Source organism: Cynocephalus volans, chromosome 13 (genome assembly GCF_027409185.1).
Source record: "Cynocephalus volans isolate mCynVol1 chromosome 13, mCynVol1.pri, whole genome shotgun sequence".
Taxonomy (NCBI): domain Eukaryota; kingdom Metazoa; phylum Chordata; class Mammalia; order Dermoptera; family Cynocephalidae; genus Cynocephalus; species Cynocephalus volans.
In genome coordinates this window covers 41,058,947-41,072,341 of record NC_084472.1, presented here as the reverse complement: position 1 = coordinate 41,072,341, position 13,395 = coordinate 41,058,947, and the positions used below count along the sequence as shown (strand labels likewise).

At 46.3% G+C, this 13,395-nt stretch overlaps 1 protein-coding gene across 2 annotated transcripts in view; it reads right to left on the bottom strand.

Annotated features, from left to right (window-relative positions):
* Nucleotides 1-2,942, bottom strand: part of SLC14A2 (solute carrier family 14 member 2) — a 59,555-nt gene extending 56,613 nt beyond the window's left edge. Inside the window, exon 1 of one of the 2 annotated variants that reach the window (XM_063077044.1) lies at nucleotides 2,769-2,942. In XM_063077044.1, coding sequence (XP_062933114.1) covers nucleotides 2,769-2,942 — 174 coding nt within the window. The remainder of the gene's footprint in view (nucleotides 1-2,768) is intronic. The other variant, XM_063077045.1, reaches the window with a different exon arrangement.
* Nucleotides 2,943-13,395: the final 10,453 nt, after the last annotated feature.

The following is a 13,395-nucleotide window of genomic DNA, read 5'->3' as shown; positions in this document are numbered from 1 at the left end:
TGATACTTTAGATTGATCACATTTAGAGATAACAATAATATAGATTATATATTAATGTGGTTAATAGAAAATTTAAACTTACATATGTGGCTCACATTATATTTCTATTGTACACTACTGGTCTATAGATTTCTACAACCTCCTCTTTACATGGAAATGCTCAACAGACTAGAAACAGAAGAAAAATTCCTCAACCTGGTAAAGAGAACCTACTAAAAACCTATGGCTAATATCTATACATAACAGTGAAAATCTGGGTGCCTTTTGCTGTGATCAGGAACAAGACAAGGATGTCTGCTCCTGCCACTTCTGTTCACCATTGTGAAAAGCCAGAGCAGTTAGGCAAGGAAAAGAAGCAAAAGTGACCCAGACTGGAAAGAAAGAAATTAAAGTATCTCTATTTGCAGGTGGCATGTCTTTTTACATAGAAAATCCTTAAAGAGTTTATAAAAACAAAACAAAACAAAAATCCCCACAAAAGCTACTAGAGCTAACAAATGAGTTGAATTCTGCATGGTTGCAAGATAGAAAAACAACACACAAAAATAAATTGTATTTCTATACATTGGCAATGAACAATACAAAAATAAAATTAAGAAAACAATTCTATTTATGATAGCATTAAAAAGAATCAAATATATGGAAATAAATTTAATAAAAGAGGTGCAAGATGTATACAAATCACAAAATGACAAAACACTATTGAAAGAAAATAAAGACCTAAATGAATAGAAAGATATCCTGTGCTTATGGGTTGGAAGACTTAATATTGTTATGATGGAAATACTCCCCTAATCAATCTATAGATTTAACACAATTTCTATCAAAATTCCAGTAGTCTTTTTTTCCCCCCCCAAAATGGAAAAATCTGACTCTAAAATTCATATGGAAATGTGAGAGTCCGAGAATCGGCAAAACAATCTTGAAGAAAAAGAACAAAGTTGGAGAACACACACTTCCGGATTTCAAAACTTACTACAAAGCCAAGTAATCAATATGGTGTAGTACTGGCATAAGAATAAACATATAAATCAGTGAAATAATTGAAAGCCAGAAATATACATCTGTGGTCAAATGGTTTTTGATAAGGGTTCCAAGACAATTAAATGGAGAAAGAGCAGTCATTTCAACAAATTGTCCCAGGACAACTGGATATCTACATATAAAAGATTGAAGTTGGATTCCCTACCTAATACCGTACACAAAGATTAACTCAAAATGGTAAAAAAACACCTGAATGTAAGTGCTAAAACCATAAAACTCTTAGATAAAAACATGGTGTAAATCTTTGTGACCAGGGATAAGAAAATGGTTTCTTAAATAAGCAATCAAAGAAAGAAATAGGTAAATTGGACTTAGAATTAAAAACTTTGTGCTTCAGAGGGCACTAGCAATCTACAGAAAGGGAGAAATCATTTGCAAATCATATATCTGACTGAATCTAGTATCCAGAATATATAAAGAACTATTACAACTCAACAATACAAAGACAAATAACCGGATTAAATAATAGGCAAAGAATTTGAAAAGACATTTCTCCAAAGAAGACATTCAAGCAGCCAATAAGCAATGGAAAGATGCTAAACATTATTTGTCATTAGGGAAATACCAATCAAAATCACAATGAGATGCCACTTCACATTCATCCAGGCAATAATAAAATAGGCAATAATAAGTTTTGGTGAGGATGTGGAGAAATTGGGAACTCATACATTGCTGGTGAGAGTGTAAAATGATTTGGAAAACAGTTTGGCAGTTTCTCAAAATGTTAATCATAGAGTTACCACATGACCCAGAAATTTCACTCCTAGATATGTACCTAAGATAAATAAAAACATGTATCCACATAAAGATCTGCACATTGATATTTCTAGCAGCATTATCTATAATAACCGCAAAGTGGAAAAATCCCAAATGTCCATCAACTGATGAATGGAAAACAACATATGGTATTTTCACACAATGAAATATTATTTGGTCATAAAAAGGAATAAAGTACTGATTCATGCTACGACACGGATGAACCTGAAAACATTACACTAAATGAAAAAAGCCAGGCACAAAGGGCCAAATATTGTGATTCCACTCACATGAAATTTCCAGAATAGGCAAATCCACAGGGACAGAAGGAGAGACTGAGGAGAGACTGGTGGTTGCGGGGGCTGGCGGAGGGTGGAATGAGGAGTGAAGGCCGATGGGTATGACGTTTCTTTTTGAGGTTATGAAAATATTCCGGAATTAGATATTGGTGATGTTCATACAACTTTGTAAATATACTAAACCACTAAAATTTACATTTTAAAAGGGTGAATTTTGTGGTACATAAATTGTATCTCATTTTTAAAGAATCTTAGCATTCATGTGTCTGTCTCTGTTGTATCAGTAGCAGGCCAGTCTACCTGTGCGTTACTGTGTTCAAAGAATGCAAGTAGCCTGCATTTTAACAATGTCTCATTTTTGGAGACAATAGAGCAATTCAAGGGAGCAGGTCTAATGGGAAATGTTTTGGAGACTGGAAGACTGGTTTGTCAGTGTGTGTATTCTCTACTTGTCTTTAATCATGTCTCACACAGAGCCACATTTTCTTTCTACAGCCAAGTAGGACCCATCATGAATGTAACTATGTATTGATTGGGGGCAGGATCTCCCCAGGCAGTGGTACCTCCTTGGTATATAACAAGTCCATTGGGAAGCAGGGAAAGCAGCATCTTTCACTCCCCTTATCCCCCAGTCCCCACCTGGGAACCATCCAGGAGGGACATTCTCACCTTTTCTTCAGGCATTTCCAGGAGGGGCAGGGCTGGGTGTGTGTCTTGGGAGCTTGAAGGCCAGCTAGGGTTGGTAAATTCTGCCTCGTAGAGTTTGAATCTGCTGGAAAGAGGCTCTGGCAGGAGAGGGCTGCTGTGGGTGTCAGACATCTCCTTCAGGGGGCGGCTGCTCATCTGTCACGTGACCTGTGAGAGTTAAAGAGAAAGAACAGGTGAGTCAGGGGCAGAGGGGCCCAGAGGGACTTGGCTGAGGCTGACTAAGACCTCAGGAAGCATGAGGTCTGTCCTGGGGGTGAGCAGTGACACATGTGGGACCAACTGTTATTGTAGTGCATGCTGCCAGAGGGGCCTGGGGCCATCCTGCCACCCATGCCACATTTACCTTTCAAAATCCCCTATTTTTCCAAGTCCAGAAGAAAGTTCATTTCTGCTGTGCAGATTTCTCTGACCATCTAGTTAGAATTGAAGTCTTTCTCTCTCTTTTTTTTTATGATCACTGTAATATTTTTTTCTCTACATTTCATATTCCCTGTTGTACCATCTTATTGTGATAGTTACTTGTACACATATTTTCCTCTTGATACATACATATATGTAGGTCCAGTACTGACTGAGGGTCTAAGAGAAACTCACTTTCTAAACAGCTATGGAGACTATATTGTTTACACTTGATCTCCAGTCCTTCTCTCCTCTATATCTTCGGTGCCTTTCCAGCCTCTTTCCCCCTTTTCTTCCCCAGGAGCAGTATGAAGCTCTGGCATATTCTGCTGAAAGCTGTGTGCAGCCAGGCTGGAGGCCTCACCCCTTCCAGGTGGGGCTCCTTTTCCCTTTGCCACTAGGGCCAGGGTTTGCACCATGACTTGCTTTTAGAATGTCCTCTGCTCAAGGTCCTCAGTTTCCCTCTTTCATCTGGCTGCCCCTGGTAGTGCTGTACTTCTCTCCTTCATATTTGGTCATTTTTACCATTCTTCTTTGGCCTTCTCCAGCTCGGTTATGTCTTTGTTTATTGTGTTTTTGAGAGGTGGCTTTGGACCTGCGCAGTCTCCTCTCAATATGATCCAGAGTTTTCCCCACAGTTCCACGCTGCATCCCCTGAGCTGCAGTGCAGTCTTTCTTGGGACAGTGGTCACAGATCCTTAACATGGGTGCTACCATGCCTGACACTTCCCACTGCAGACGCTGCTAAAGGATTGCAGACTTCTCTTCCAAAGGGGATAAAGTCCCATTTCTCCCCCTGCTTTGGGACTATCTCCCTGGGCTACCACCTCGTCTACTACTAATGAGAGGACTTCTTGCTCTCTGTCGTTGCTTCTAGACCACCACGCACATTGCTTGTGCAGAAACCGCTCTTCCTGGAGGCTCTACCATTTGGCCACACCATCCTCTCTAACTTCTCACTGCTGTGACAAACATTCTGGTCACTCTGTCATTCAATGGAGACACGAAGTGTTCCTACCAATCGTGTTCATCCCACTCCAATAGTTTTAAGCAACTTTGGTGTCCAGGTGGATCATCATGGTATTTGCTGACTTCTCAGATCCTTGTCCTCTCCATTTCCAGTGACTCCGCTTCCTCTTTTCGGCCACCCATGTCCACATTCACAACATGACCTTGATGTCACAGACATGACGAAATCTCAAAAGTCAGATCTCTCCTCTGATTACTGCCTCCTGTATGAGGGTACTTCAAAAAATTCATGGAAAAAGTAGAATTGAAAGATAATACTCATCTTTCCACAAACTTTTTGAAGCACCTTGAACTTCCAGCTCACCTGCTCAGGTGCTCCGTTTGACACAGCCCTTTGACCTCCTGAACACCTGTGATGCTTTGGCTTCACCAGCGACTACCTTCCCCTCCCTCCTTGGCCAGCTTAGGTTTCGCAGCCTGTTGTTTATTCTTGCGACTCCCTTGCTCCTCTCTGGCTCCCTCACGCTTGTGTGGTGCAGTCCCAGCCAGGACACCCCGACCCTCCACGTTTTCTGTGTGTCCACCAAGCAGCTGAACACGGCTAGAGAACATTCGCACACATGCGGTAGACTGCTTTTTCTTTGACTTTACAATTGCCATCCTTGAACAACCATGTGGCTCCTTTTCTCTCTTCAGCCCTCCTCATCTGGGGTCTGCTAGTACTGCCCTTGCCGAGGTCTCTGGAACCTCCATGGTGGTGAATCCAAACACGTTTCAACCTCCATCTCACTAGACCACTCGGTGGCATTGCAGGAGTTGATCATCCTGCCTTGACACTCTCCTCAGCCTTGACCCCTGACCCTCTCTCTACCTGCCCCTTCACACTCGCCTTGGCTGGCTCCTCTTGTAAACAGGAGCATTGTGCGGAGCTTTGATCTGGGCCATCTTCTCTTCACCGATGATCCTTCCCAGGTGATCTCAGCCCGTGCCATGGCTTTATACTCCATCTACGTGCCTACGACTCTCAAATCTAACATTTCCTGCCCAGTTTTGAGCACTGGTTGGTAGACTCTGTTGCCTCCTTTACACTTGCACATGGATGTTCCAAAAGTTGCTTAAAGTCAATAAGCTGAAGCAACTCGTCACGTTGCCTCCCAAATCCTGTCCTTCCTCCAAGGTGCCCACCCCAGTAAAACTCCTCTTCCGCTTCCAAGCTGCTCCTCCAGAAAACTCAGGAGTCATACTTATTACTCCCTTCTCCTTCACTTTCCAAATCCAGGAATTCTATTCCTAAAATATACTTTCATGTTACGGTCACCAGTTAGCCACCATAAATCACCTCTTACCACTTCTCCAATAACTTTCATTTGGATGCCCTTACTTTTTCTCAGATTTCTCCTCCAAGCCATGCTCTACAGGGCAGAGTTGTCATATTAACATCCAAGTCCACTCATGTTGGTTCCCAGCTTAAAACCCTTCAATGGTTTCAGATGGAAAAACACGTCTTTAACATGGAATGTAGGGTTCTGCATGGCTGACGTTCCATTACGCTTTAGTTCCTCCTGTGCTTCTCTCGCCCTACAACTTTGGGCTCCACATTAGCCTCCTTTTAGGGCTAATGTGTTGAGCACTCTCCAGCTCAGGTCCTCTGCAAATGCTGGTCCATTGGCCTGAGGCCTCTCCCTCACTTTTTACCTGGTCAGCCCCTACTCTTCCTTCAGGCTTTGTCTTAATCATCACTTGTTAGGGAAGCCTTCCCAGATTCTCCCACCCACCCACCATGTTCTCCTGTCTTACACTCTCATGGGACCCAGTACTTTTGCTCATAGCAGATTTGTATATTTATTTGTATAGTTGGTATTTTCCCACCAGAGCTTAAGATTCATGAGTAACTTTCTCTGTTCTGTTTACTGCTGTATCCCCAGCTCTTTGCACAGTGCCTGGCACTTAGTAGGTGTTCAATAAATAAATATTAAATGAAGGAAGGAAGGAGGGAGAGAAGGAAGGAAGGAATCATAAGGCTGCAGGTGACTGCTAGAGTGGGAACACTTCTTTGGAGAACTTTACAAATCCCTGTGGCTCTTAGGAGTCTCCATGATTTAAGAAGAGTGTGGGGCCACCCACCAGTGCTGCATTTTCAGGGGGCTGAACTCTTGGTCATGCCTAGAACCTGTCCTCACTCCCAGGAGGAGCTCATTAAACCATAGCTAGTTTTTGTGTGGGTTTGCAAACATTCAAATCCAACCAACCCAAATGCTGCCGTCGCCCTAGAATGGGGCCCTTTCCTCTATTCTGACCCTGTAATGGGGTGTCAGTGCAGGATGGGGCACGCTGCTGTGGAGCGGGCACGCTGGAAAAGGTTTAGGAGAGAGCAAACCCCAGCAAGCCTGGGAACCTGTCCCTCTCCAATGAGCTCGTGCCATCTGGTGGCCAACAGGTAGTACAGCATCCCTGGCTGATGGTAAAAGTTGACATCCAAGCCAATCATACGAAAAGTAAGTGAGGGGCAATCAGATATCTACGTGATCTGCGTGACACCACACATCTGAATGAACTAGAAATGTTCTTTAAATGCCATGTGTTGCATTGAGTGACTGTGAAATCTATGAAAATTCCAGTTGAAAAATGGTAATGATAGAAGCTTTCTCTTGAATATATTTCATTGAATCTAAGATATGATCAACTGTCAGATATATCATTATTTTATATATCATCAAGAAAGAAGAAAATGCTGCCAATCATAATTGTAAGGCACATCTTGATTTCAAAAATGTTATAATATGAAAACAATGTATATCATATAATAAAGGAACTACAGTGGTTTTTTAAGTGATAGGGCTCAAGTGTACAGGTAGGAGTTGAGAATGGGCATCTTCAGAAAGTATTTTCTAACCACAAGATTTCAAACATTTTTATATTTCTTTTGTTAAAAAAACTTGTTTACATTATGAGCCCTTTAAGAACAGGGACTGTTACCTTGTTAATTTCTGTATTTGTTTCTCCCAGCAGAAAGCCTTACATGTAATGATCCATTGATAAATATTTAACGAATTAAGGAAAGAATGAATTTTGAACAAGTGGAAGGATGCTCCAGAGTACTCTCCAAAAAGGCACTTTCTTCTCCACTTTTGAGTCCCTCCTGTATGCAGACAATATTCCCATTTAAAGAGAAATCAAGGCCTAGCAAAGCAAAATAGGAATTGTTTCTCATGCGGCTGTAGCTCTCTGTACTTTCTAAAGCAAGCTTGCCTCCTTGTGCTGTTGGCAGGAAGCAGAGACAGAAAACTAGCAGCTTGCTGCAGGGTCAAGTTTACACCCAGTTCCCCACCATGGCCTCCTTTTTTACTCCATCTGCCTGTGGGGGCCAGGCTGAATATGAAGAGCCAGTGGGCCCTCGAGGCTGGGGCCAGGCCTTAGCCCAGCATTCTATTTCATAAGCCCACACAGCCTCAGTAGAAACAAAGTGCTTGCATCTCCTCTAGGGAACACAGCGTTCCTCTGCCATGGGAATGTTTATCCTGTTAAAATAGGGGAATTTTGGCTTTGGGGTAGGGGTGAGATATGCAGCAAAAATGGCCTTGTAAAGAGGAGGTCACTATATCTGGAAAGAACACAGGCTGCAGAGGCTAAGCTGCTCCTGCCACCAGGGGCTGCATGGGCCTCCATCTCTCCCTCTTCAAAGGGCAACGTAGGATTCTTGGGACAATGAAACTGCTGACTTGGTTTCTGGCACGTAGTAGGCACTCAGTGATTTCAGTTTGCCTCTTCCCAAATTGGAGGGAAAAATGGCTAGAGCAATCAGATGAAGTACAAGCTGGCTGGTCGGAAACAGCACGCCTTGCAAAAGTTTCCATAAGGCGTCGCCACTTGTTAGGACTGGACGTGAAACCCTGCCCGAGCCACGTCCCGTCTGAGGGCCTCAGAGACAGTTCCCAGCTCAGCTCGGAGCCAGTCCGTTAAACCTGCTTCCAAGAACACATAATGATCTGCTGGCATGCTCTCGCTCTCCTCAGCTGCCCGCACCTCCTCTTCTCCCTCACAAATATGGACAGAAAAGGCTGTTTGGATCAGCCCCACATCTCTGCAAAAAGCCGGGCCTTGAATGTCTGCCAAGGGGCTCCCAAAACAGACCTGTTCCTCCCTCCTCTTTGGAAGAATCTTCCTTGCTGAGCACCTGTGGGCTACCCTGGAAGGATCAGAAACTGAACGGCCCAGGCCTGGCCTGCAAAGAGGTCATGTTGGAGTGGTGGCAGGGTGATCAGTGACAGATGCTCTGTACTGAAAGGGCGCATAGTAGAGGGTGGCTGGGGCAGCCGGAGGAGCTCAGAGCAGCTGCCCCCACCCTCCTGGTGCTGGAGAGACCGGGGCCCAGCTTTCATGCTTGGCTGAGCAGGCAAAAGAGAGGAGCACAGTGTAGGCCAAAGAAATGCCTGAGAAAGTTCACGGTTTGTGCCAGGAAATCTTAGTGTGGACCCCGCTGGAGTGTGGGAGGGGCGGCAGCAGGCAGTCAAAGGCAAAACTAGGGGCTCAGAAGCCAGCCTGTGGGGAGTTCTCAGTCCCTATGTTTGCACCAAATTCTCCTTCCAGTGTTTAGAGAAAGTGCCTCCTCCTCTGTTGTACTGATTTTGAATTCTTCTTCTGTTTTCTCTGAAAGCCCATCCATTCCTAGTGGGAGCATAGAAGGGGGCGCTCATGCCCCGTGGGGAAAGCCGTGCCATCCCGCACACTCCTGCCGCCTCGGTAGCTGGTGTGAGTCAGTGCAGAGTTCACCACCCCCCACTAGCCCCACGCTCTCTGGGGTTAAGTATCCCAGTGAACTGGTCATCCGGGGGTGAGTTTAAAATGGCCTCATGTACGTCATCTTCTGACCAGCTGAGTAACTGAGGTCACAGCTGCTCTGGAGAAGAAAAAGGGATTAGTAGGCTCTCCAAAATACTTGTTGAATTGATGAACTTTGCCCAAGACTTTGCAATTCAAGTAATTACAGAAAAGGAGCACTTCCGTACACTTCTGCAACTTTAGGGAGGAAAGGGGTGTTCTTTGCCTTCTACCAAATGATGAAGGGACCCATTCTTGACATCTTTGACAGATGGCTGTCTAGCTCCTGTTGGCTCCTGCAAGGTAGGTTATTCTTGTTGTGAATAGCCCTGATTACTAGAAACCCTTGCATCTGCTTTCACCCCTGGCTCATGCCAGTCCTGTCCATCATGTCTGCACAGGACATGTGAGCTCCCTTGCCCACCTTTGCACACTTTCAAGGTTGATCCTAAGCCTTCCTTTCTCTAGGGCAGCCTTCTTGATTTTCCTTCTGTCTGGCTCACCAGAAAAGGCCCCCAGACTCTCTGCCATTTTGCCTCTGGGGCAACAGAGGCAGCACCACTCTGAAAGACCTTGCTGAGTCAGGCTGGATCCCTGGGGTCAGGGGCTGTGCTGATCCCCAAGGTGGTGGATGCTGCTGAAGGGATGAAATCAGGTGGGGGGTTGGGTGGGTGTTCGGTTGGGCCGTGGAAATGGGGCAGACTAGGCCCATGGCCTGTGGACCATACCCCAGGGAGGTCAGGGAGGGATGGAGCCAGGAGAGGCTGGGTCACTAGGCAGACAGGGCAGGTAAACAGGCCAGTAGCTGGCTCAGGTGAGAGATGCCTTTCTCAGAGCTGGATTGTGGAAGAAGTTGTCTGAGCACTGCCTTTTATTAAGGTGGCACAGAGCTTTTCTTGGCAGCTCCAGCACAAGTCTGATCTGGGCTGAGAGGAGCCTGAGTCACTGGGGTAGAGGGGCAGTCTGGGTGGGTGGGAGTCAGAGCAGCGCCCCCTCCTCCGGGCCATCTGCAGACTGTCTGGGCCAGCATGCCTGGGGCTGGATCTTTCTGGGTTTTCCTGCAGGACCAGGGCTGGGGTGCTGCTGCTGAGGATCTAACCAGGGCCGGCAGGAAAGGCTGGCCCTTAGCTGCAAGGCCGGAGGAGGCTGCAGTGGCTGTGGGGTGGGATGACAGGCCAGACCTCCTTTGAGGCTCCTCCTTAGGTATCAGCTTGTGTTTGGAAAGGCATCGGTGGAGCCTGCCACACTCTTCTCAGTGGCACTTTTAAAGTATGGTGACCCTTCAATGCTGTATATATTGAGTCCCTGCCTCACCCCATCCCATCAACGGCAATTATGAAGCCATCAAACTTTTCTTCAAGTGCCTTTGTATGGATTGTCACCTTTGGGCCAGGCTCTCCCCCACCCAGGTGAGATTCTAGCTGGTTTCCTTGACTTCAGGCTCCCTCCGTCCTCTACACTTTGCCACCGGTGATGGATAAATTATCTTAAAACACTACTTGGTTGTGTCACTGGTCAGAAAACTTCTGGGGTGCTCCATGTCTGAGTGCCTTGCTACTTGAATCGGGCACATTTACCCCTGGACTTGAAGCTCTGAGCCTGGGGTGACCAGTGCCTGGGGGACAGAGAAGCACATTTTTCTGGAATGTTATTTGAATTTGATGGGAATTAACATAGCACAACAGTTGTATATTTAAGCAAGCATAGCTTATAAAAGAGTCAAATGCAAACCTTTTCATTTTTAAAATAAAAATTTCTGGGAAGAAATTTTGAGTCTGCAGATGCCTGCTTCAGGCTGTGCCCCTGACTGCTTAGGGGTAATGTGTCGATTCTCCCCACCAGTTGGGGTACTTAAGGGGAGACGTTAAGAAGCTTTGAGGATAGCAACTGTTCTCCATCACCCACAGTTCTGCCCAGGAGGCTCCACCTGTGCCTCAGCCAATCTCCAGCTCCCTTGCAGCAGGTGCCCATGTTCTGGGCAGGTGGCTTCCTCAGGCCCCACAGCTACCCCCGCTGAGGTCTGCTTTTATGTATGTTGCTTTCTTTGAAGACACATCTCCTTTCAGATGCTGGGCTGTGGTGTGAAGTGGGGTCTTCCCAGGTGCCAGCTGGGATGGCGGATAACGCTCTCTTTCCTTTTGGGAGAGATACTGCTCTTCTGCATTTGGCTTCCATGAGGACTTAGTCTGGCATGGCCTTTAGGCCCTTGTGCCACCCCCTTCCATTTCAGCAAAACTTAGACCTTTTTTTCCTGCACAGATGTTTACTTTCTAAGAGTGACACCTATTTGGAATGGGGAGGAAGGGTTGTCCCTGGGAGGGTGTGGAAATTGGGACAGATCCCTTCAGAGGCTGTTCCAGGAGTCTCTTATTCAGGTAAAACTCAGAGTCAGATGACTATTGAAGGTATTCTTGGTGGGGAAAAGGGCAACTTACAGACAGAATGGAGCTGTGAACGTTGGGGGTGAGGGTGGTGTTGGGTGGGAGCAGGGCAGGTAGTTAATGCGCTGGTGCTAAATCTCAGGTCTTTCTTAAGCACCAGCTGAAGGGGCCACCAGGGCTAGGTTCTCCCAGGGCAGCATCTGGCTGTGCCCATCTTCCGCGCCCTTCCACGTCACTTCTCAGCCTGGCATCATGTGTCTAGGAGTCATCGCAGGTGGGAGTATCCCCCCAGTAAACCTACAGTCTTTCAAAACTGGTCTCCCATAATACATTTTCTGCATGAAATAGCCTGGCTCGGTGGAAAACTGACCCGGTGAGGAGTGCGCAGTGTGGCTGCCTTGCAGAGGATCTGTGGGTGGTGAGGAGACCAGGGTTAGAGCAAAGCAGACTTTGAAGTGAGAGGAGACTGTCAGTGGACTCTGTGTGGCCACACTGGGTCAGCCTGGAATTCCATGGAGTGATGGAATTACAGAGCTTTGCAAAGTCTGCCATTCCCAAAATGTGTCTTCCACTAGGCTGTCAAGGAGAACTAACCACCCCCGTGAGATAGGCATTCCTTTTGGTTGTACGGCCTTGTTTTTAGAGCACCTCTTCCTTTCCCTTAAGCTGGATGTGAGTGCTCCTTCCTGTAAGCCCTGACAGCAGAGATCTTCAGCCTCGACAGCATACCACGGTCATCTTCATCCAGGGAGCTTTAAAAAATTGCCGATGCCTGGGTCCCTTCCCCAGAGATTCTGGCTTAATTGGTCTGGGGTATGACCAGGGCATTGGAATGTGTAAAAGCTCCCCAGGTGATGTTAATGTGCAGCTCAGACTGAGAGCCCCTGACCTAGATCTCTGCATATCCGTCCTCACTGCACATATTTTCTCCCTTGCAGCCCCAGGTGAGGGCTGATGATCAGCTTCACCAGGAGCTTGCTAGAAAAGCAGCCTCTCAGCCTCGCCCGCAAAAGTAGAATCTGCACTCGAACAAGAGCCCAGGTGACTCCTATGCTCTTTCAGGTCTGAGAAGCGCTGGGCAGGGTGTCAATGGACAGCGCTGTTGCTGAGAGGTGGGCTGTGGGTGCAGCCAGCTACACAAAATGGTGAGATGGGGGTAGAGGGCCTGGAAACAATATTCATTTATTACAGAATTTTTGCTTAGTGGTCAGAGCATTCAGTAAACAAGCAAAACCAGATTAGATTTAGCACGAGCAAAACCAAACCAAAACAAAAACTAGATTTATGGCTTTAATTAAACACCATTTACATCCTCTATCTCCAGAAGAAAGGAGGAGGCAAGCACATGAAGTCTCTTTCAGCAAATGTCTCGACCTGGGGGAAGCTAAATCCCTTCTTCTCCTGCAACCTGCTCAGGGTTGGCTGCTCCCAAGTAAGCTCGTTGTAGGTGGTGCACAATTTCAGAAATAAAAAGTTATCACGTATGGGAATGAAGGCTCACTCAATTATTGAAATATCTAAGTGGAATGCTCACTTCTGCCTTGTAAACCCACACAAGATCAAAGAGAGGAAAGACAGATTTGCCCAACCCTCAAGAGGACAGAAGCGTGGGCCCTCCAGACCTATGTTGTGGTGAATCAAAGTGAGGAGGCTTTAGTTATGGCGCCCTGATGGAGTCTTGCTGCAAACTTCCGTGGGGATGCTGGGAGAGGTGGTGGATGCTGGAATGGAGAGTACCAGTAAAAACTGTAAGTAATGAAATGATCAGTTTGTGCAGTGCCAAAGAGGAGAGAACAGAGAAAGCCCCGCGTGGGTGGAAAGGGACATTTTGTGGAAGTAGTGAGAAGAGAAATAGAGTTGAGATTGGCAGAAAGGAAGGAAAAAAGGGAAGGATCAGGGAATTGCAGACAGACACAAGAAAGAAGGGAAGAGGAACAAGGAGACAAGGAGTATAGGAGGAGAGAGGAGAAATTGAAGGCGCAGCGCAGGGGAGGTTGGATGCTCGGGGTAGGGTGAAGGGA